At 40.2% G+C, this 25,224-nt stretch overlaps 1 protein-coding gene across 1 annotated transcript in view; it reads right to left on the reverse strand.

Annotated features, from left to right (window-relative positions):
• Nucleotides 1–25,224, reverse strand: part of LOC136448530 (follistatin-related protein 5-like) — a 93,904-nt gene that overhangs the window by 37,659 nt on the left and 31,021 nt on the right. Inside the window, exons 4-5 of the mRNA XM_066448123.1 lie at nucleotides 24,252–24,494; nucleotides 361–560 (exon numbers count right to left, since the gene is read on the reverse strand). Coding sequence (XP_066304220.1) covers nucleotides 361–560; nucleotides 24,252–24,494 — 443 coding nt within the window. The remainder of the gene's footprint in view (nucleotides 1–360; nucleotides 561–24,251; nucleotides 24,495–25,224) is intronic.

The following is a 25,224-nucleotide window of genomic DNA, read 5'->3' on the forward strand; positions in this document are numbered from 1 at the left end:
GAGCGTAGGGGGCCCCTACGCTGTGATTTGGATCCCCTATGCTGTGATTTTGGCCCCTACGCTATGTTTCAACCTGCATAGGGGGGGATTTTCTGTTGTTTTGATGCAAAAGTAAAAAACTTTCAAATTGGCTTTATTTCACAAACTTTAGCCCTCAAAATGCAGGAAATAGTATCTTTGAAAGTTTTAAAGTTCAAAATTTCCATAGGGAGAGTACCCGAACCCCCCTATTTAATATTCCTGCAGCCCTGATCCTCACACCTGTAGCGCTCGCCATGCGGCTTTGCTGCACAAAGATGCCCCTACACTCAGTCTGTTACCTAAAAAATCCTGGTGAGAACACTGCATCATCCCACTCACCTGTCCCATCTCGTTGCTTGACACCTGTCCGTCATTGTCCAGGTCCCAGTACTCAAACATCATCGTCACCAGGAACTTCTTGATTGACAGCTCGTCCTGTCCGAGGCCCTCGGCGTCCGGCGACTGTGCAAACTTCCGGTTCTGCAGCCGCAACAGCTGCGTCTTCAGCTTCTCGTACTCATCGTCCGTGCAGTTGTCACCTGTAGTGGCCAATCAGAGCCTACGGTTAGTGTCATGTGATTGCAATCAACCAATCAGAGCCTAAGATCAATGTCATTTAATTACGATCAACCAATCAGCTACAACAGCTGCGTCTTCAGCTTCTCGTACTCATCCTCTGTGCAGTTGTCACCTGTAGTGGCCAATCAGAGCCTACGGTTAGTGTCATGTGATTGCAATCAACCAATCAGAGCTTATGGTTGGTGTCATGTGATTACAATCAACCAATCAGCCACAACAGCCGGGTCTTCAGCTTCTCGTACTCATCGTCCGTGCAGTTGTCACCTGTAATGGCCAATCAGAGCCTACGGTTAGTGTCATGTGATTGCAATCAGCTGAAGCTATGTTGAATTTCTTGACTTGTGACTGGTGTAATGTGATTACAATCAACCAATCAGAAGAGCTGTTTCTAGTTTCTCGTAACCTTCATCTATGCAGTTGTCCCCTGTAATGCCCAATCAGAGCCTGAGCTTAGTGTCATGTGATTACAAACAACCAATCAGTCATAGATTGGTTTCTTGTACTTTTCCTATGTGCAGTTGTCACCTGTAATGGCCAATCAGAGCATACCGTTAGTATGGTAATTGTTTTCTATATCAACCCTCTATGTGGCATGGCCAATGAGAACTAGGCTTTACAGGCACTGTGTGATGCTGGGAAGGGTCATAGGTCATCAGCAAAAGAATGTCATCAGCTCCATAACAGCAGGGAGTTCAGTACTATGGACAGTGGTGCATCTTATTCAGATCTTAGAAAAACAGATCTGAATAAAAGATTCCATTGCAAAAGAACCTCATTGTTGTTGCACTTTCAGATTTGTGTGTTTGTGTGACCTACTGTGTAACTGAGGACTGACAGTTTGGCCACTATGTGCAAAGAAGGCCACTAGAATACAAATGTAGATGGTACAAAGAAGTTTGTCAACCTAGATCTCGTGGAAGACCAGCTAAGAGGTGGAGGGATCAGATGAAGCCACACCAATCTAATTTATTGGTTCTCAACTTTAAAACATAACGCTGGACTTGAATATCAACATGAAAACAGTGTTTAAGAGGAAATTCTGTATCTAGGTACACACAGTTTCAAGGAGTGACAAGAGTCGGTGCAAATTTTTCTTGAAGCATTCAGTTGCCATGTTCTCTTGCTTAAATTCTACATTATGATATCTGTGAACCATAAGTTGCTTTGGTGTTCTGTATCTGTATCAATATCTGTATCTATAAAGCCGGTATAACCACCCTTCGGCGTAACACACCAGCTTCGCAGATACGCAGCGTGACAGCAGCTGGTTGTATTACACCGAACGACACGTCACATCTGCTCCCTTTGCATATCTAGTCTAACCTTTGCATATCTATTTTGTGTTGCCTTAGGAAGGACACTGGACTGTGTCTGAAGACAGCAGACAAGCTGAAGCTGTCTACAAGCTCCATGTGGTCTGGAAAGCTGTATTTGAAAGGAGCAAGAGGCCTGTTCCTGGCCTGGGAACATACGCAGGACTTTGGACTTTGTAATAACTCTATAAAGCAGGATTTACAGCAAGCAAAGAGGGGCCAAGAGCAGGCAATATTTCATGTGGTTGCCTGAAGGTGATGTCATCGAGTATATCCGTAATCAATACGACTCAATCAAGAGGTTGCTCTGAAATTCATAGGATCTTATTGATTGGCTGAATGCTGTCTGCTATTAACTCCCAAGTTGTTCATATTTGTCTGCAGATCTGTAAAGCCTTACCAATTTGTCTCTTGGTTCTTTGGATGTACAAAGATAGCGCTTTGCAGGATAAATAAACACTAGTCTGAGGGGGAAGTCTGTCTATCTTGGTAAACTAGATGAAATAATCGATCTTATTGATTGGTGAAATACTATCTGCTATTAACTCCAAAGTTGTTCATATTTGTCTACAGATTTAGAGGGTCACACCAATTTATTTCTGTTTTGTTCTTGGATTTAAAAAGATAATTGCGCTTAGCGGGATAAATAAATATGAAAACAGAGTCTGAGGAAAAGGTCTGTCCTTTTGTACACACATTTTCTGAAATCATTGATCTTATTGATCGGTAAAATGCTGTCTGCTATTATCCCCCAAGGTGTACATATTTGTTAGCATCTCTGTAAAGGATACTTCATTCAAAATGACATAAGTCAGACATACTTATTTTGATATGATCCAGATGTACTCTTTATGTGTCTTGAAATTGTCAAATTTGATTTGTACATTCAAATTTTCCACTTTGCCTGAGTCTTTTATTTTCACAATAGCACCAGGTCTTTGCTGAAATGGCAAAAGAGTGTTACCAAAGACTTTAACTGTTGAAGAAAGAATCATAGTAGACAAAAAAGTAGTTTAAATTAGCTGCTGCCTCCAAAGGAGAAGTCAAAACCCCCGGGGATATACGTAGAAATACTGGATAAATGTAAAAGCGGGACATTTTTGTACCTTTTTATGTTATAATAGCTGTGTTCCTTGTGTTGGCATCGCTAGATGTCCCCGCTCAAGGTTCAAAGTTCAAGGTTCATAGCTGTGCGTTCCCTTGAAATTTCCCTTTTGACAATGGTTTTCAATTAAGATGATTATCATTACAAAAGTGGAGAACAGTTTCATAAGCAGTTGCAATGCACTTTTGTTTTTGTAAGATTAGAGATAAGAAAAGAAATTGCAGTTTTGCGTGACATCTCCTCGATCTGAATAAATCTCTCACTCCGATATTTCTGAATCTATGCAGCAGTATCCTTGGGGACTTGATGCAAATATGATGGTAGGTCTCATGTGGAATAACATGAAACAAGGCTCCCTTAATTAGTTTTTAGATTATGAAAGCTTCATATGGTATTAATTAGGTTGTTCCCAGGGGTTTGCAGACTTCAAAGCAGTTCTTAACAAATGAGTTTTTTCTACGAAGAATGTCGTAAGATGTGATTTTCATCTTTAATGTAATGAAGGTCTTGAGGGACAAGTCCCTCTTTCAAACTTTTGAATTCAATCACAGACAATGGGCTGCAGAACATACCGAGATGCCTGCATAGAAGCTGGACACTTATCTGTCTGTTTTGGTATCCATTGAAGTTGCAGGAAAGTCAGTGGGGGCACTGGTATGAGTCAATGAGATTTTAGGCTGCATCAATATAATCGAACATGCCTATTAAGGCTACACCATTTTATTTGTTAGTGGTTCTTTTTTTTCTAAGTACATGTAGGGCTAAATTGAAATATTACCAAGAAAGGGGACTTTGAGGGCTGCACCTTAGTGCAAAGAGTTTCAGGGGGTGAATATACCTGTAGTAAGACTAGTTTTCCTCCAAGCCTTCTGTTTTCATCTTGACTGCTCCATAAAATTTAATTCCAAAATGTCCAAGAACCACAAAAATACATTTGTGTGGCATGATTATTACATACAAAGGCAGAAAACTGGATAGAAACATATTATACATATGCTTCATATAGGCGGAAAAAGATTGCTCACGGCAGTAAACAAGCTTGATGATTATCTAATGTCTGGTAGACATGCAATAAAGCTCCAGAGTGACAAATGATGATTACATGTAATATGTAAGTGAAAGATGAGCAGGAAATAGACTGCATAAAATTAGCACTCCACATTGGTGTCATCCTCTAAAAGGTCATTTTCAGAGTCAATGGTGTCAACTATGTCATTGAAAATCCTTGGAACTGGAGGCATTACCAGATATGCTAAGCACTCCCTCCCTCCCTCTCTCAGTAGTTCTGCAGACACATCCTATTCATGCTATTTTGTGAAAGTTTGCATTCAGCTTTACTAGTGTAAGGCCACAACAATTTAATATGGACTACAGGGAAAAAAAATGAAAAAAAATTAAAATTTGGCAAAAAAATTAAGAATAATATATGATTATTTCAGCTTGAAAAAAGCAAAACGCTGTACAGCAGACATCCAACTTTTTTTGGATCTAGGAAAAATTGAAGAGGTGAATCCGAGAACCGACAAATTAAATTGGTATGGCCTAAAAGTCAAGAATGTCATTGGGGATCCTTGCAATTGTCAACATCTCTAGAAGTGATCCACCCCGTGGGTGTGGAGCCTGACAAATTATGGGGTTAGCAATATCATTACTGTGACATCATTAATGCATGTAATCAAAATGGCACGCGTTTGCGCTTGTACAAGGTGACCTCAGCAATTTTCAAACATACAATGACAGAGACAACTCTTCCAGCTGTTAATTCATATGTCAACCAATTAATGGAAAATCCTGAAACCTCTTAAATGGTAATTAATTCCAGACGTGACTAGAATATTTGCTGCTGTGACAATCAGGTCACAATTTAAGTTTGACAAGGTCCAAAGTTACACTGTCTTACATGTACCAACACTAGAAAAACAACAACCTCCTAACAGCAAGAAGTAGATCCAGTCATCATTGCCCTGAGTACAGTAGCAGAAGTGCTACTAAACAATGTGTTTTAGAGACAACAGCACCCTGTCAGCTATGGTGGACAGGGTGCTTTATTCATTTCATCAAGGGCTCCCTTGGAAATCAGTTACAATGTTAACTGAAGGAACCACCCTAAAGATTGATGAAATAAATAAAGCACCCTGTCCACCATAGCTGCCCCACAGCTGTAAACCAGAGTCTCTCGTTGCAGTTGTAACAGGACTGAGCACATCTCCTCTGTTTCTACAGAAGGACTAATGAAAACATTGGCGGTTACTTCAGAAAGAACCATGATCTGGAGCATCTTGGTGATCGTTTTCTGCATCACAAGTCATGTGCTGATTCAAGGAAGATAACATTCATTCTTAAACGAATTTAAACTGTAATTTCCAACACAAAAAATTGGACTTACCCAAATTTTCGACCGTACTTTTTTGGGTAAGTCCAATTTTTTGTGTTGGAAATTACAGTTTAAATTCGTTTAAGAATGATTTCTACCAACACAAATGAACTTTCAAGATAAGATAACATTCAAGGACACACAAGCCATTTTGTGCTTCAACAACTTCGATAACTTATGTCTGCCAAACTCATCAGACACTTTGCACCTCCTGCCATTGCCAGGCAAACTCTGGGTATTGGAAATTGTGAAAATACTTGCAGCAGTTTCATGTTCCCAGTTGTCATACCATTGAATACTAGTATGTGCTTTGTCTTGCATTGTGTTGCTACATTTGTTTAATAAAGAACTACAAATACCTATTTTCCCCTGCCACTCCAAAATCATATCATCAGAAACTTAGATCAATTTACAGTTTTTTAAGGCAGAACCAACAAAAGGCTAGTTTAAGCTCACAGCTGTGCAAGAAATTGAGGCTCAATCTATTTTAAGGAATGCAAGTTAAGGATTCCAATCAAAATTGACTGATTGATTGATTGATTGATTGATTGATTGATTGATTGAAATTGATGAAAGTCAAAATTTCTGTGATCCTAAGCATTTGAACCATCGTACCAAGTGGGCCAACAGATCTTTATATTATAGTTAAAGCAATGCTTTCGAGATATTTCTACACAACTTTTGCTAAAGCCATTCTTGTACAATCAGGATCAATGTTCAAAATATTGTAGATTGACAGAGGTGAATCTACAGTATAATAGTACCATTTGATATCTCATACAACAAAGTTTGATTCAATGTTATATCTACAAAATACACTGCCTTTGCAGAAGTTAACATATCCCGACTGTTGCCTAGTTTAAATGATGGGATACATACCCATGGTCGACAACTGTGATATCAAATATATGAGTAAGAATACATTTTTATTACTGTGTGATGAATTCATTTCTGCGACGCCCGTCGTTTTGCAAGATGTATTTGTCACACCAGCCTTTTGAAGCATGAAAAACAATTTTATAAATCCTACTGGCAGATGGGCACCAAAGGCATCACAAGTCATTATTATGAGGCAATTTCCCAGATAACGTTACATCTCGAACTGGTAGATTCATTGAGAATCTTCAGCATGCATCCTGACATGGTAAGACAGGTGTTGAGGAAGGAATGAGTGCAATAGAGACTGTAGATCATGAACATTTTGAGGGGTTTTTATTTTGTCTGATTTCGTGGTGACCTCTCCAATGCGACACCATGGATAGTGCTAGTACTGTTCCCATGGAACATATCCTGTACGTTTTACATTGTGAATAGTACATTTACATTATTATTGTCCAGCAACAGCTAATTTTGTTTCCAATCTGATCTTTCTAAATAATATCAATTCATTAATCAGTCCTCACAAGTAGTTTAACCAAGCACTAATTCCATGGGACTAAATATTTTATACATTGCATATACTGTGAATGTTGTACTGTAATTGACCAGCAACAAGTAATTTTGTTTCCAATTTGATCTTTCCACATGACATCATCTCATAAATCATATCTCACGAGTTGTAACCAAGCACTGTTTCCGTGGACTTTATCCTATACATTTTGGGGGGGGGGGGGGCGATCGCTGGTGTAATTGACCTGCCAATGGCTTTGCTCCCAATTTGATCCCTAGAAATGATATGATACCATCAATCACACCTCACCAGGTGTAAGGCCACACCAATTTAGTTTCTTGGTTAACGGAATTTTAGAAAAAATGCTAGATTGGAAAATCAACAGGAAAACAGAATCTCAGAGGAAAGTTTGTACTTTGGTGCACACAATTTCAGGGAGTGAACATGGTCAGGTGCAAGTTTTTACCCCAGTCTTCTGTTTTCATTATTTTTTTTTTGCTAAAATTAAAAATAAAAATCCGTTAACCAAGAAATTAGATTGGTGTGGCCTAAGCGGGCACTGCTTCCATGGAGTGCTGATACCTCCTGGTTGTACATGAGGAGGGTTGCCTTGCTGAAATTGGTCGGCAACAGGTTTTTCTTAGAATTTGATCCATGCAAATGATCATCAATCATTAATAATTATTCTGAATATTGACTGCACAGAAGGAACATGTATCTTTTATATGATAAGGGGATCCTTTGCTGTAACAAGTATTGTCATACTTGGGCCTGATACGGGTGTTCCGGACCGTATGATAACTGACATAAAAATGATATAAATGACATAAAGAAATATTATATGTGATATAATATATAGATATATGTAATATATATAACATACATGTTTCTTGCAATTTGATCCTTACAAATGACATCATGTCATCAATAATATTTTCTGAGCAGCAGTGTCACCGTGCTAGGTAAAATCATATCATACATTCAAACATTGTGAGAGGACTCTTTCCGTCACAGAAGCAGTGGATTGCTCATTCCTTGTCAAAGACTGTAGCTGATCAGTCGAAAATTTGGGTAAGTCCAATTTATTGTGTTGGCAATTACAGTAACTGTTCAACTTTGATTCAGAATGTATCTCCTACATTTTTCTGAGTGAGGGGACTTCCTTGCTCTAACTAACCCTCAACAGCTTTTGACAAACATTTAATCATTACACACAACAAAAAAAGATTGCTCTGGGGAGCTTTCGAGACGAACTCTCTGTCTCTTCGTCAACCCGGTATTACAGTCAGATCTCGTCTTGGAGTTCTCTTATCACGTGACTTGATGTTGATTATCACGTGACAGGAGACAGTCATATACGGGCTTGAGATAGTGACGCCCCATGTCCCTGTTTAAGGTACTGCGTTGTCTGCGGATTTGGATCGCCTCCCGAACACCCCTAGAAAACCAGATCTCTCAGGTTCAGCTTCCTAGTTGCCCCTCACCAATGATATTTCATCACCAATCACATCTCACATGTAAGCGACCCCTGGACGCATCAAACCTATCTCCTGTGCTATGATGGGGCACGTGGCTGAAATTGACCCTGATGATGTAGCGAATGATGAACGACTGACCGGTCAAAGATGACAGGAATGTTTCTACGGTTACGGAGAGGTCATCGCGGGTCAGCGTTCCCCCTGAGCTAGGGTCGGGAGGGGGCCAGCTGGACATAATTGGGGCCGTAAAGTCATCATGGTAGACTGGTTCGGACAGGGATATTGTAATGTGAACATAGAGGATAAGCTGCCTGGTAGCTATACCTGTATCTGTACATGAACGAACGCTCAGTGTTACAGTAATCAAAGGCATGGCGTCGTGTGGCGTAATAGAACATTCCGACTCTCAAGCAAGGGGAGCCAAGTTCAAACCCGAGCTGCCCCCAGACATGTCTGGACATGGGCCCCGACGTTGTGCCCTTGGGAAAGGCACTTAACACGACTTTCCTCACTTCACTCAGGTGTAAATGTGTACCTAGCTTCGGTTGGTTACGTCCCTCAGATAGGACGTTAAATGGAGGTCCCGTGTTTGGGGAGAGCCATACCCCGCGCACGTTAAAGAACCCACCACCCCTTTCGAAAAAGAGTAGGGGCATGCCCCGGTGTGCGATGGTCCAAACCTTACAGTCTGGTCTGAGATGACATCTTGAAAAGGTGATAGTCACCTGTTATGTCAATCCTTCCACATATGTGATAAATCTAAATAAATAAATAAATACATAAAGGCTTGAGGTATAGAAGAAGAACTATATTGCTTGACATTTGCAGCTGGTACAATGTATGGCAACTTACGCACAGGAGAGTTGAACTATTGCTAATGGTTAACAAAATATACATGAATGAAAATGAAGAATCAATTGTTCAGTATGCCATACTGTGTGATTGTTCAACCTTCCCGACCACATCCCGATTTCATAATGAAGGCAACTTTTTTTTGCATGGTCGCATCAGTTTTGGGGTTCCGAGACGATGTCATCCATATAAGCAAATCACACTTGGCCTTAGTGGAGGTTTGAATATTCCAACTATGCATGACCAATTGCATTTCCGTAACAAAAAAAGTTACTTGAAATATATTTCCTACTTCATCACATAAGTACCGTAAGATAAATTGCCTCGATATTTGAATGCACTCTATGGACTTCCTTATCTAAAATGAAAATCTTTACACCTTTCCAATATCCTTAAGATGACATCTATCTTGAGAAGGAAGGCAAGTTACGATGCTGTAAAACTGATCCGCTGCATGGCAATGCGTAAATAAATAAGTTACGCTAAATCCGCCATAAAGGTCTTGAGCATTTTAGAAGACATACATGCATGAGCGCAGTGCTGAAAGAGCACAGAGTCACCAAGAAAGTAGAAGATACATCATGCATTCATGGCACAGGGTTTCAATCACCAACATAATTGTATATGGAGATACAGTTTTGTGTGTGTGTGTGTGTGTGTGTGTGTGTATGTGTGTGTGTGTGTGTGTGTGTTTCCGTGTGTTTATGTGTGTGTGTGTGTGTGTGTGCGTGCGTGTGTTTCCGTGTGTGTGTGTGTGTGTGTGTGTGTATGTGTGTGTGTGTGTGTGTTTGTCTGTGTGTGTGTATGTGTGTGTGTGTGTGTGTGTTTCCGTGTGTTTGTCTGTGTGTTTCCGGATTTTTGTAGTCAGTTGAACTCTTAGACTAGACCCTCTCGATGGATTACGATCATGATATTTTTGTTTAATATTTATCTTCTCACAGAATACATTTTACATACAGGGACTACATGGTGGGACAGTGGCCTTGTAGTTAGGCTTTTTTTCTTTCTTTCTTTCTACGAACTCGCTCAGTGCAACGCCGTAGGGGGCCACTCATCAAAGCACTGAACTAATTCTTACTGAAGCAGCATCTCTTCACCCTAGGCCAGAAACATCAAATGCTCAAGACAAGCATGACTCAGAACATGGCTTTTAGCTAGGCATGTGTCCATGCGTCAATTGGACGCATAATACTAAAATAACAAGGAAATTGGACACCCTCTTTTTCAGCTGGATGCACAGAGGACCACCTGGTTTCCCTGGTAATTACCAACACATGTTACTGTGTTACAGTGTCACTGATGCCTTTTTAGTCCTACCAGACACTGGGCCAGCTTGAAAACTGATTGACATGCAAAGCTACCAGGAAATTGTTCATCCATAGAGCCCATTGGAAGACAGAGAGGGAACAAGCAGTTTTTAGTGCTTAAAATGGTCTGCTAAAAGTATGATAAGACTTAGTACACACCTAACCCCGCATCCCCCCTCCCCTATTTTTGGACCCCTTGTCTATAAATCCTAGCTAAAAGCCTGCTCAGAACATGAAGGTGCTAAGCTCGAACCCCTGACAGGTCCCAATTTTTAAGTTTTTGTACATTCTGGCTTTTGCGATAGTCTTAGAGTAACACACCCACATCTGCTGGCATTTCACACAAAGAGGGGCCAGTCAGAAAACTTAAAACAATTGTCCACTCCAACATCTGCTTGGAGTTTTCGCCCAAGCAACCAATTGCTATGGAAAACCACTGATGGGAAGCCATGGCCAGGTAACCAGAGGCAATTGATGATGATAAAGATAATGCTGGGGACTAGGGGTAGGTACCGGTACATAAAATTCAGGTCCGGTCCAGGTCCAGGTCCAGAGGGTCAGGTCCAGGTCCGGACCTGTACCTGTACCTGATTATAGAAGTGTCGCAGTACATCATATTTTGGAGAGCGAGACACACGTAAAAGTCTCCAAATAAACGTCATGTCTGGAACGATATAATTTCTTAGGTTTGCACTTTGTCTCAAAATTATAACTATGCTCTCCACGCCGTCTGTTTACTCATCCTTTAAGTGTTTCTAGATATGATTCACAGCTAACGTCTTCAATTCGTTAAATCTGCTGTTTTGTATTTTCTTAGACCAGTTATGTGGCCGCCTACTTGTAGCCTGGTACTATGAATTTTTTTAATCGGTCCATAGGCCGGTCCACTGATTTTTTACGGACCGGTTTTTTTTGGACCGGTCCATTAAGAAATATCGTTTTTGTACCGGTACACGGTACCGGTACCCACCCCTACTGGGGACATATTATGAATAAGAAGGAAATATGGTGATGGGGTCAGGCATCATCTAGACGGATAAGGTCATTTCATTTCATTTATTTATTTAGCCAGCGGACACACTCAGGTCTCTTGACCTGTTTTTCAGGGTCCCTGGATACAAATACAATGACATATATAATACATAATGATCACAATAATATACAATTTTAAAAACTCAGTATCAGTCCTAGTTCCATTCTTAAAGTCCGTTTCTAAAGGTCGATACGGCAGTGAGTTTTCTTTGTTCTGTGGGGAGTTTATTCCAAAATTCAGGACCCATGTACTTAAGACTGCTCTTGAATGACTGTAGATGTGCCTGTGGTATATGCAGCAGGTGAGGGTCCCATTTTGCGAGCTGACTCGCTGCAGTGCGCGTTCGTGAGTGATATGATTATGGATAAGGTGATATGATTTTTTTAATGGAGCCCACACATTGTGGGATAAGGCCCCATAACTGCAAATGCCTTTTCACAACAGGTGCTATCATTACCTTCATTCAGAATGATGTGCTATTTTTCAGATGTACCAGACAGTGGGGGGGGGGGGGGGAGTTCTAGCCAGCATCCGTTATTCCCTCACTTGCTGCTTATGACGGACAAAGTTCTGACACCTTTCCGTCAAATTCTTACATTTTGGGAGAAGCCCACAAAAAAAACTTCAAGGTTTTCAATGGCCGAGTGGGTAGAGTGTTTGCCTTGCATACGGTAGGTCGTGAGTTTGATCCCCGGCCGGGTCATACCAAAGAGTTTAAATTGGTACATTTGGGAAAGAGTATGGAAGTTAAACACACATCACTACCAGCGGACTAGCCCCCCTGCTGTAGTGACTTGCACAAGTGTGTGTGGCCCAAGGGCTACAGAAATGGAGACGGGTGCCACCCCTATGTGTCTTTTCAAGACGCCCGGGTCACTTTAACTTAACAAAGCCTCTCAACACAGCTTCACGTCTGTAATACTCCTCCTGGAGGCTTGAGCTGGTTACCTGCTGGCTGAATAATGTCCCCAAGGGGCGCAGCAGAAGATCCTATTACAGTACAACATGGCCTCTCACCACAGCGGGCCCCCTCATTACCTGCACTAATCTACTCCAGCAGTGTGTGTGTCCTCGTTAGAGGCCTCGTTATCATGTAAGCTGGTAAATTAGCGCAGAAAAACTTCAGCTGGCAACACAACTTCCTTCTACTGCCTCTGATTACCTCAGTAAAAATACATGCACATGTAAGCTATTCTAAGGCCACATCAATTCAATTTCTTGGTTAACCGATTTTTATTTTCCAAAAAAAAAAAATTTTAGAAAAAAAAAATCATGAAAACAGAAGGCTGGGCCAGTCTTCTGTTTTCACGATTTCTTTTTTTCTAAAAGTTTTATTTTTTTGAAAATAGAAATCCGTTAACCAAGAAATTAAATTGGTGTGGCCTAATCAGCACAGAAAATAGTCAGATTCAAAGTTTTCCTTCACAATCACGGTCTCCATCTTTCCCTGTTCCTTCTTTTATTGGAAAATACCTTGGACTAGATTAATTTTGGTGTTATGGCAATAGTAAAACTTACCCAACACAATCATAATAAATAATGTACATTCTTCACACTTTTTAAAGCAGCTGCGAATGAAGATTCCATTCTTAAACCCATAAAACAATAAATCTTAATGGGAGAACAATAGAGAAGACATCAATCCTGGTTCACTCTTATCCAGTCTCAGCACTCAGCACCCATTTAACATGATCAAACTTCTCGCTCTTTTGTGATCCCTTGTTGTACTTCATACTGCTGAAAGATAGATCAGTTCTTGCTCTTTTGTGATCCCTTGTAGTACATCGCACTGCTGAAAGATAGATCAGTTCTTGCTCTTTTGTGATCCCTTGTAGTACATTGCACTGCTGAAAGATAGATCTTTTGTCATCCCTTGTTGTGTTTTGCACTGCTGAAAGATACATCTTCGAAAACATTGTCTCTGGGAAGTAGAGCTTACATGTACATGTAAGTTCTTAAGAGAAAACAAATCTTGGAGTGTGATTCTGTTCTCCCAAATATGTACTGTAGTAATTGCAGCCATACAATGGTACTTAGATGCGAAGGGTAGGGACCTTGCTGAGCAATGGGAATACATTAGCCTACATGCTGACATGCGGGGCTATAAATTGTTGTGGATATCTCGATACTGGTGTATGAATGCAAGTCTTCTCAGATTTGATTGTTATTCCAATTGTTGCCCTACATACGAGGGGGGATCAATAAGTCCTCGGCCTCACCCAGAAATAAGGTGCACAACTCAAGTTTTGGGGCATGATTATGTAGTATGACATCTTTTAGCAATATCCACCAAACTTCAAATCATTCTGATCATTACTTTACAGACGACACTCAGTAAAATTAGATGAGGTACAATGTAGAAGGATAAAAACATGGACAATTGAGCTGTGACTTAATGTGTGCGGGCCGACTTGCTCTGCTGAAAGTCAGATACCCACTTCTTTTTAGTTGAAATAAGAAGGGAATCTTTATCAAACATTTTGACAATGTCTTCCAAGATTTTATGTTGATTCAATTGGCATGAAGAACTCGACCCACACAGCTCTGACCACAGTGTACCCTTGTTTTTCTCGTCACTTACCTAATAGTTTTCAAATGAACGTCAACTAAAAAGTATCAAATATGATAAACTCAAAAGTAAGAGCGAGAGGTCAGAGGTCAACTGAAATAACGGAAATATGATTTGTCAGTAACCTATCATAAGACCACCACATTTAAAAATCTACTGAAGCTGCCCCTTGTGAATCCTTTAAACTCCCTTTTTTTACGTGGTTGTCTTAACCTGTTTGCCTTAGGGTTCCTGACTGAATTATGATACATATGATCCTGCAGTTCTGACAAACGCTCAGTGACTATAAAGTTAACATTTCTCCAATCAGAATCACATCTAGCTCCAGTATCTTTTCTGCAACCTTGGTACAGATTTAATTTATTAATTTATTTATTTATGAATCTTTAGAATCTTAATCATCCTTTAACAGAGACGGGGGGCGCCACAGACTTTCTGCAACGTATGATCCACTGCTCACCAAGTTACATGATTGTCCTATCTGCATAACGTAACGTCACAGAGACAGTGGATTGCTCATTCTTTGATAAAGCCTGAATTTGGGTACGTCCAATTTCTTGTATTGGAAATTGCAGTTTAACTTTATAACTTCTACTAACACAGATGAACTTTCAACTAAAGGAAAGGAAAGTGATCTCGTACCAGTTTAGCGCAAATGAACTCAATGAACAGATGAGCTAATCTTCCACTGGTCGTGACAGAGAAGACAGAGACTATATGCAGTATTTACAGGTTCATTGTATCGGGGAAATTCCCCTAGCTCTTTTCGACAAGCACAAGGAACAGTGGACCACAGCTTAACGTCCCATCCTAAGGACTGCAACCTTTTCCGGTAGCATGTATGTCGGGTGAGTGACACAGCCGGGATCGAACCCGGGGCTTCTAGTTCCAGAGGCAAGATCGCAAACCACTGGACTACTCACGTTACATGGCCTGAACCATTCCTCCTCACAGCGTGCCAGCAAAACTGCCTTTAATTTACAAGAACCACTCGACTCACAGAGCAATTACGGACAATTGGAAGTAATGATGCACGGACGGCTCGCCCTGCGCCAATTTTGAGATCAATGCTGCCTTTATACTGACCACAGAGTCAATCAATAAACAAGGTCGCATCGGGTCAGGACGAAAATGCCTGAAGACGTCTTGAAAGGCATCATTAAGAAATGTTTTTCTGTGATCTTTTTCTCCAAGGAATGCACAAGTTCAAGAATATTGGGAAGTCTGTCAAACTGGAGAACGGGCTTGATTCATAACTGCTGTTCTGGCTGTCAGAATGGGGAACCAAGCAGCTGAGAAATTGTTTATAACTGTCTCAATTTTGGGCCCCATTTGCAAAAAAAGGAACTCATTGCCAAGTTCATAGATTAAAAATCATTCATTACTTACTGCAAATTTTGGGCCCCATTTGCAAAAAAAGTAACTTATTGCCAACTTTATAAATCAAAAATCATTTACTGTCTCAATTTTGGGCCCCATTTGCAAAATAAGTAACATATTGCCAAGCTCGTAAATTAAAAATCATTTATAACTTACTACAAATTTTGGGCCCCATTTCCAAAAAAAAGTAACTTATTGCCAACTTTATGAATCAAAAATCATTTACTGTCTCAATTTTGGGCCCCATTTGCAAAAAAAGGAACTCATTGCCAAGTTGATAAATCAGAAATCATTTATAACTTTTTGCCAGAAAAGCAACTTATTAACAAGTTTATAAATCACACAGTCAACCGTTAAGTGGTAGAACTGTACTTTATGGTAACATCTGGGGCTGAAAATTACAACCAATTTGCTTTAAAGAGAAGACGCGTCAGCTGTGCTTAATGAGCAGTTAGAGAAAATCAAGTTTCGCTGGAGAGCTGCAAACTGTTGTGGTGACATTGTGCGGAGTAAAGGTTAGAGTCAAAGAATTAAGAAGGGCTGGATGCAAACCCCTGACATGACTGGTTTACGTTGTGCCCTTGGGAAAAGCACTTTTACACAAATTTCTTTCTTCAGGTGAAAATGAGTGCCTAACTTTGGTTAGAGACATCCAGTGGATAGGATGTTAAATGGAAGTCCCCTGTTTGAGAAAAGCCACATCTCAGGTACATGTATGTTAAAGAACCCACCACACATATCAAAAAGAGAAGGAGTCATTACCAGTGTGAGTGGATCAAACCTTACAGTCTGATGGACACACTACTGTAAATGCAGAAATGTTCGCGGTGGTTTTATGTTTGGTGGTGAACTTTCAGCGCGAACTTAAAACCCCCGCAAAACTTTTTGCCCACCTATATGGCTGAACCGCTACTATTGTTTCAAACGCGAACTTAAACCCCCGCGAACACTCCATTTTCTCCCTACCGCAAAATAAAAACCACGCAAACTTAAATGCATTTACAGTTTCCTCAGAGCCCTCCTTGAGCTTTTATTGAGCAAAAGTCTTTAATTTTAGCAGTCTTTAATTTTACTACTTACTAATAACTAAAAGAAAAGTAATAAAAATCAAGGAGAAGTGGCCACCTAAGACTCAAACACTACTGGAAATAGATTTTATAATTCATCGTTTATCAATTCCAGTAGTAAATTGCTTCATAACATAACAGGATAAAGAGTAATGCCTCAATAAATGGTTATGAAGACAAACTACTACTGATGGCAATGAAGCAGAGATTGAGACAAACTACTTTTATGATAATCATTAGACTTGTTCGCAGCAGCTGTATCCTACATGAGGAAATTTACATATTGTATGCTTATAAAAAGCTGCAAAGGATCTGCGATACCCTACTCATTTTAATTGTTGATTGTGAGATTGATGAACTGGCAGAGCAATATGAATACAGAGCCTGAGTGCCAAATTTATTCAATTATTTACTAGTCTTAAGGAGTTTCTCTACAAGCCCAAAGTTTTCAATGTTCCCTCTTACCTAATCTTTACCATTAATTGTTTGAGAATCAAGGCTATAAACTGATGTGGGCTAATGTAATTTTTCCTTTGCTATGCCCAGAATGATGGTTATAAACCCTTAATTGTTTGAAAATCAAGACAGTCACTATAAATTGATCCGGGCTAAGGTAATTTTTCCTTTGCTATGCCCAGAATGATGGTTATAAACCTGCCTCCTGGCCTCTACAGAGCGTTTTCCTTGTCGCAATTACAATGATGTCCCCCTCCACAAAGACTGGCAATACTGATATCAATGGTGGCATGAATGATGGTGTCTACTGATGCATTTCCCTGAAACCTCCCTCTTGGCCTTCACAGGGTTTTCAATTTCATCACAGAGGCAGTAAGATGTCAATCCCATTCCTTCCCCACAGGTATTTCCTATCTCCCTGGAACCAAGTCTCACTCTTGCGTATTTCCCAGATGCCCCTGCAGCGTCCCATAATCCTCCCCTCCACCTCTGCTGATCCTCCCTCAATCCCACAACCAATCATCACTCAGCCGCAGCCATCCCTCAAGGGACCGGTCCATTCTACGGGACAGGGGGTAAGGATCTGCCAATTTATTTCCTGGGTTTTCTGCTTAGGCCACACCAATTCATTTTCTTGGTTAATGGAATAAATAAAATTTATTTTTAAATGCTAGATTGGAAAAACAACATGAAAAAGAATCTCAGAGGAATGTTTTTACTTTGGTGCACACAGTATCAGGGAGTTAACAGGGTCAGGTGCAAGTTTTCACCCCAGCCTTCTGTTTTCATTATTGTTTTTTTTGTGCTAAAATTAGAAATAAAAATCCGTTAACGAAGAAATTAAATTGGTGTGGCCTTAGGTGGACTGTGTCCAGTCACCTGCCAGGCAAGAGCACCGTCTCCTCCATTCTTGATTGTCTTGGAAGACACACACTGATAATGATCATGATCTTTATTTGCATGTTCTTGTCCACATGATCTAAATGCAGAAGTTTCACTGTTACACGGAAGGCTATAGATAAAGTATCATTACCTGTAGTAATGCTAATGAACAGTGGGAGAAACAACATAATTGAAGCTATGCTATCAAGAAATCTTTCATTTACAAAACAGTTCAACATATAAAGCTATGCTATCAAGAAATCCTCCATATCCAAACAGTTAAACATGTAAAGCTATTCTTCCACATAATAGGCAAGTTTGATCAGGTGTCATAACCATTAAGCAAGCTCCTCCAGGCACCCAGATTACAGAGATCAACTACTCCAGTGCTGACAGTGCCAACGGCTAAGACATAGATATGCGGGTGAGAAAATTGAAATTGTTTGATATAAACGAATGAAGAAAGAAGGAAAGATTAAAGCGTTGCATGCATCAGTGCAGATAAGAAACCTGAGGGAGCTAAGAGCCCTGGGGACAGAGTATATAACTATGGGCCTTAGTGTTTCTGTAACACTTTAGGGAAGTGAATGTCAGTTTTTACTGGCATGGAGAGCTTTATCATTCCAGGAGGCTTTTGAAGAGTGCAGATCTGGCATCTCTTGCTTCCTCATTGAGTGTTATTGATAAGAACATGCAAAGAAAGTAAAGGGAGGCTCACCATACATTTTGCAGCTATTATGAGCCTATGCATTGACACTGTGCTGCCTTATGCATGGTTGATGAAAACATGGTCAATGTAAAGTTAGTCGTACCAAAATCAACATGAGGCTCAGCATTGATGTCAGAGCTCGAAATTCTTTTTTGGAAATAGGTGCACTGGTGCACCAAACCAAAAAAATCAGGTGCAAGAAAAGAATTCTGGGTGCACGACATAATATAAAGATGAATGTCAGCAAAACATATTAAATTTAACGATACTGCCTCTCTTATGAACTTCAATCTGTAATTCTGTCCAGCTAACTTCGAATCTCAACCAAGCAATACATCAAATAAAGTACAACAAAAAGCTATATTGCTTTTTCTTATACTTACATTTCAAGAATATTCTGTATATTAGTGTACTAGAGATCCTTTACCCTATAGAGTACACAAAATATTGAGGTGCACCTGGCATTTTGAAACTCAAAAGGGTGCACTGCCTTTCAATTTGGCTCTACTCCACACGCAGAATTATCTAGACTGGTCTTGGCCACCTACCAAGAACTGATGTGGAGAGTAGAAGCATTACCTGATGATAGATTACATTAGAAGCCTTAGGCACTTTTCTGATCCTGAAAGCCTTGGGTTGAATCTGAAGTATCAAGGACATCTCCCTCTTTGATAGCTGAGATTGTACTTTCAGTCGAAGGCAATCATACAACTTTACAAATGCACGGGGAGAAGTGGAAATTTGTGCGATGTAAACAGCACTTCTTAGCTGTGAGCTGAACGTCTGAAGTTTCAAGTGAATCTTGAAGGGTGCGGTGTGCTTTCTTGTTGTGTGAAGGACCCCAGGTAACGTTTCAAGGACCAACTTAGATGACAACTCAGCTCAGCCGGCATTTCGGTAAAAGATTAGGAAAACATTGCCAATGACTGAAACGCTTGAAGAGAAGAGTCCCAAAAAGGAGCTGAAAGATTTGAGACAGCTCAAACAGAGACTGCTGAAGAGAAGAGAATTGAAGAGGAGGTACAGGAAAGCTACAACTGCCCAGTCACCACCAACACAGGGCTACATACCGTTTTGAGTACATATTTAAATGCAACAATCCCCACAATGCGAACATAAGTAAATATCTAAAACGACTGCTTTCACATTAGAAAAAATACCGAAACTAATGATTAAACCAACTCGATTATAACACTATATCGAAAACGTATGCTAGCCCTTATTGTATTGTATTAGTAATTAGGATGTCAGATTTTATTCTATACTTCTACTTTGTGTTATGTTTATGAATTCTTGCCATACTTTGTACCATGTACAATTGTCGTGCAATAAAGTTCTTCATATGCCCCACCTGCAGCAAGGTGTGCAGATCAAGGATTGGGCTGCACAGCCACAGGAGAGCCTGTTGAGGAGGACAACCTTCCCTTTGATCTTCAGAAGCGCAGAAGCAGCCGTCATCATCAGTGTGCTTTCTTGTTGTGTGAAGAGTCTGTTGCATCTTTGAATTCAAATTTGCGATGCTTATGTCCTAGCAATGGTGCAATGGCCTAGTTGATAGAGTGCTCGCCTTGCACACATCAGGTCATACCAAAGACTTTAGAAATGGTACATACTGCTTTCTCTAATTAGCACTCAGCATTTGGGAAAGAGTATGGCAGTTAAACACACACATCACTACCAGCGGACCAGCCCCCTGCTGTAGTGACTTGCACAAATGTGTGTGGCCCAAGGGCTATAGAAATGGAGATGGGCGCCACCCCTATGCGTCTTTTCAAGACGCCCGGGTCACTTTATGTCCTAGTCTTTCAGGAATTACTGTTAAATTGATAATGTTGACTCTCACAATCCTGCTGGATAGCCAAAGACAGCCACATTTAAAAAAAACGGTATTATTGATAATCAATGCCTTCTCAAGAAAGTACTGAGCACATGAATATCTGAATATCTAAAGTGTGCATACATAGGCTATCATGATGCTGCAGGCATTCATAGACCACTACCCATTTATTTTAATGTGGCAGTGTTGCAGCATTCAGCGGATTCATAAGAGTTGATGTTACTGATCAACAGCCTTCTGTGAGGATGTCATCTAGCTTTACCTCGTCTTACCTTAAATGACATTACTTTCAATTGGTATATCAGAATGGCAAGCCCTATAGTAAGTCCTATAGCTAGTAAAACATTGAGGAATCTTCTGAACTCCTATAGGTACTGATATTTGTCAGACTGAGGACCTTGGATGTTACCTCTAGATCCAACAGCATTTTGATCCATGATTTTCATCAGAGATAATCCTGGCATTGACAGAACGTGGGCTGTCACACTTTGGAGTGATAATTGTAGTGCTATTACTTCTGTGGCCACATGGGGGAATCTCTGGCCTCTGTATTTACTGTAACAACAGCACTGGGTATGTCCGTGGTGCTGATATTTTAGTTGTGGAGGTCAAGATTTCAAAATGAACCAGTCAAGTCTAAACAACTCCTATTACAACTTTTTTTTAAATGATAGAAGGTACACTTTAGGGTATTTGTCAAGAAGAGAGAAATAACCGCGCCGGGGATGTCCGTGGTGCTGATATTTTAGTTGTGGACGTCAAGATATCAAAATGAACCAGTCAAGTCTAAAACAGCCCCTTTTACTTTTAACTTTTTTTGCTGTCACCAAGCCAAGTGTCACAGTTAAATAATAGCTAAAGAGCTGAGCTTGAGTTGGTCTTTCAGGCTTATCTTCAAAGTTTTCAAGCTGAACGTATTTGCTGTCCCCAAGCCAAGCACCGCAGTTGCTAACTCACTCGATCACTAATGGCTACCAAAGCTGAACTTTCTTGTTTCATCAGAAGAGTGCATTAGCTAGATGAAATAACTGCCAACTCTGCAGACTGTGGTTTTCCCCCATCATTATCACAGGAGCACAGATGGCTACCTTTTACCAGGGGATGGAAGCCTGTATGAGCAACTAGAGCTTTGATGGGAAAGGCAAAATTGCAGAATTTACCGTGTCCCATTTATCTAATCTGGGGTGAATTTCCTTTGCTGAATGCTGCTTAGGTTTCAAACAGAGTGTGAAGAAGTTCAGCATATAAGTTTGATAGGTGTATCTGGATATGAATGTCTGCTTAGTAGGTAGATAGTAGGGATGGATGGATGGATGGATGGATGGATGAATGATTGAATGGATGAATGATTGAATGGATGAATGAACGAATGAATGAAAGAATAAATGAATGATTGAATGAATATGGAGGCAATTGTTGGGCAAATGCAGTTCCATTGATTTGAATATTAATGGCATACCTTTCATCACATCTGCACATTTTATATTCTATCCCTGTGGTGCCCAAAATCAGGTGAAATTACCATTTCTTCCTGAATCCGTTTCAATAATTGAAACGAGATTACATAGCCCATTAGCTAATGAAACATCTCATTAAAGGCATAAATTTGGTGTTTTTATAATGCCATCTACCTAATAGTTTGCACATAACTTTTTCATGACTTTCAAATTGGATTTCCTATGCATTACAAATCCTATAAGAGGTGTTAGGAATATGCTAACCTGAGGGCATTGATAATTCTGGAGTGTGCTCATACTTTTCCATCAGGAAAAACTTAGCATGCCATGCATGATTGTGTGTGACTAAAGGAAGTAATTTTTGTATGCACCAGCGTGCTTGCACTTTGTCTCTGCACCACATGGGGATTCTATAACTGCGTGTGGTGCACATCTAAGAATGCATTCGTCTTCATTAGTAAAATATGATCTCCTTATCCTCCCGATGAGGTACTAGCGAGTCTTTCGGCCCTCCCAATCCTCCTTGATTTGACATTTAAAGTCTCGCCAGGGAGCGTTCCCGACAAAAGTGCCTGTCTCTGGGGATAGAACAAAAGTTTCTGCAGCAGAAGACTTGAATAAGTTTCTGGCCATGGGATTACAATCAATGTACGCTAAGGCCACACCAATTTATTTTCTTGGTTAACGGAATGACAAAAAATTTAAAAAATGCTAGATTGGAAAAACAACATCAAAACAGAATCTCAGAGGAATGTTTATACTTTGGTGCACACAGTATCAGGGAGTGAACAGGGTCAGGTGCAAGTTTTCACCCCAGCCTTCTGTCTTTATGATTTTTTTTTTTTTTTTGCTAAAATTTTTTTAAAATCTGTTAGCCAAGATATAAATTGATGTGGCCTAATTACAGCTGCTAGTGGGGAGTGTTGATAGAGGTGATCTCAGTAGACTATAATCTGTGCAGTTACTTATGAAACTTCTAAATGCAACTAAATGTCCATAGAGTGAGCGCCAAAAAGAATCTAGATTCCACTGATAGACATGAGATCAAAATTGTTTAGGTACAGAATTTCTGTCCTACCTGTCCTACAACATGTACTGTGCCTTGAGATATAATTATAATATTCCACTGTTTGTTGTTCCTTCTTTATATTAGAATGTAGCATTTTATCATTTCAGTTTTTGCTTCTTTTAGAACATGTGTGGTCATCTGTCCATTTAGCCCATTTGGGCAGGAATATGCAATAAAGACTATTATTATCCTTATTACTATCATCATTAAAGCTGCTGTTGATGAATCTCATCAGAGGTGATTTCAGAAGACCATAACCGTGCAGTTATGAAACTTTATGTAACCGTCCATAGATTGAACACCAAATAGGATTTAGATTCCACTAACAGATATAAGTTGCTCACACAGTGCTTACAAATGTAGTTATCTCTGGTAGAACAAAAGTTTTGGGGTGCAGCATCTTTTATTAAGTTTCTGTCCTTACCTTTGGGTGACCTAGACCTAGAAGATTATAATGTACAGTAATAACAGCAGCTGTATTCTACTGAAAGAAAGAGAGTTGCTCCAACATTGCCTACTGAGACTAAGATATGAGTTGTTCACATGTTGCCTACAAAAGGCAGCTTCCTCAGGAGATTGGACTAAAGTTTGGATAACAACATCCAACAGCATTCTGTCCTACCTTTGAGTGACCTAGACCTAGTGTGCCATAAGATTACAATCAATGTATAGTAATTACAGTCGCTATTGTGGAGTCTAGCCTGAGGTGGCCTTAGAACTCTCTCGTCCTTGCGGCACAAATGAAAGTACCAAACACTACAAAAGTGCAGACAGAAAAATTGATTTAGACTCTTCACATAGATATGCAAAACTGGGCCAACAGTAATGCAACTTACTAATGGCACCAGGCATATTGTTAACATGTCAAAAACAGAGTTACACATTCAGGGAGGAGACTTGTTCGTAGTCACTATTATCCAACCATCAAATAGTGGACTACAATCTTGTGATAACCTTACCTTGATAGATGCTTAGCATGAAAGTTCATCTGTGTTGGTAGAATTCATTAGCAACTAAGATTAAACTTTTCATCCAACACTGTGAAGAGATTGGGACTACTGCGGTCACGTGTCTCTGACGTCATGTTCCAGAAGTAGACGGGTCATTCCGTGAACAGGGTTGACAGAGTCAACTTAAAATTTGGGTAAGTCCCAATCTCTTTACAGTGTTGGATGAAAAGTTTAATCTTAGTTAATAAAGAAGCAATCCAGGCAATCCTGTTCTTGAGCACACAGGCCAAAATTTGTGCACATGTTTCTGTTCCCAACACTCTTTTTCACAGTTTTAAAAAGTTTTCCACTAGTTACTACGGTACTGTAACAGGTAATATCTTACTTTTTTTGTATGTACCTCGTGTCAAAAGCAAGTCTTACCTTGATAGAAGCAGTCCTTGTTATGAGCGATGGCGATTCTCTTCTTCAGAACACAGGCCATCCGGTGCAGCTCGCAGTGGTTCGGGTACAGCTTGCCATCGTTTCCGCACACCGGCTTCTTGTGGGGGCGGCAAGCGTCCAGACACACGCACTCCGCGTCTCCGCTCTCGGGGTTGACCCGGCAGTGATGCCCCGGGCCACAGAACGTCTCCGAGCAGGCGTCGATCTCATACTCCTTGTCAACTGTGGCGGAATATACACAGAGAAAGCACACAGTCAAAACTGCAAAAGAAAGGAAAAATGAAAAGTGATCCCGATCTAGTTTAGCTCACTGAAGAGCTAAACTTCCACTGAATCACCCCAAAACTGATGCAACTGTGCGAATAAAAAGAAAGGAAGGTTGAACAAATGACTTAACACAAAGAGAATTATATCAAACAAAATATCTTTAAGCAATTTACAACATGTATTTGCTCATTTTGTACTGTTGCTTTCCACGATTTACAGTATGGTAGAAAACTTTTTGGGGGGTGGGTGGAAATGGACGAAAATTGATGCACGCGCGGATGTCATCCATATAATCAAATCAACATGGACTAACCACTGGACCGTGTGCACCATCACAAAGATTGATATCAGTGGCCTGCAGCTGTTTTCGCCGCATGATTCTCACATCACATCCATGTAAGCAGGCAGCCATAACACATCCGGGTCACGACACCAAAATACAGGACACCGTCGTTTGTCAAACACACTCCACCTGTCAATACCAACCAGATGGCCACCGACTCTACAATATGCATCTACAAAACGTACAGACTTACTTTTCTATTGAACTATCTGAACTTGTCTTCACTTCATTGACATATCTATTCAGTGTTTTGAATAGAAATTACTAGTAAATAAATTGACTTTCAAAATCTGATTTTCGGGCCCTTATATTACTTGGGTTTCCTTTAACGGCAAGTTATAT

This window comes from Branchiostoma lanceolatum, chromosome 14 (genome assembly GCF_035083965.1).
Source record: "Branchiostoma lanceolatum isolate klBraLanc5 chromosome 14, klBraLanc5.hap2, whole genome shotgun sequence".
In the NCBI taxonomy this organism is placed as follows: Eukaryota; Metazoa; Chordata; class Leptocardii; order Amphioxiformes; family Branchiostomatidae; genus Branchiostoma; species Branchiostoma lanceolatum.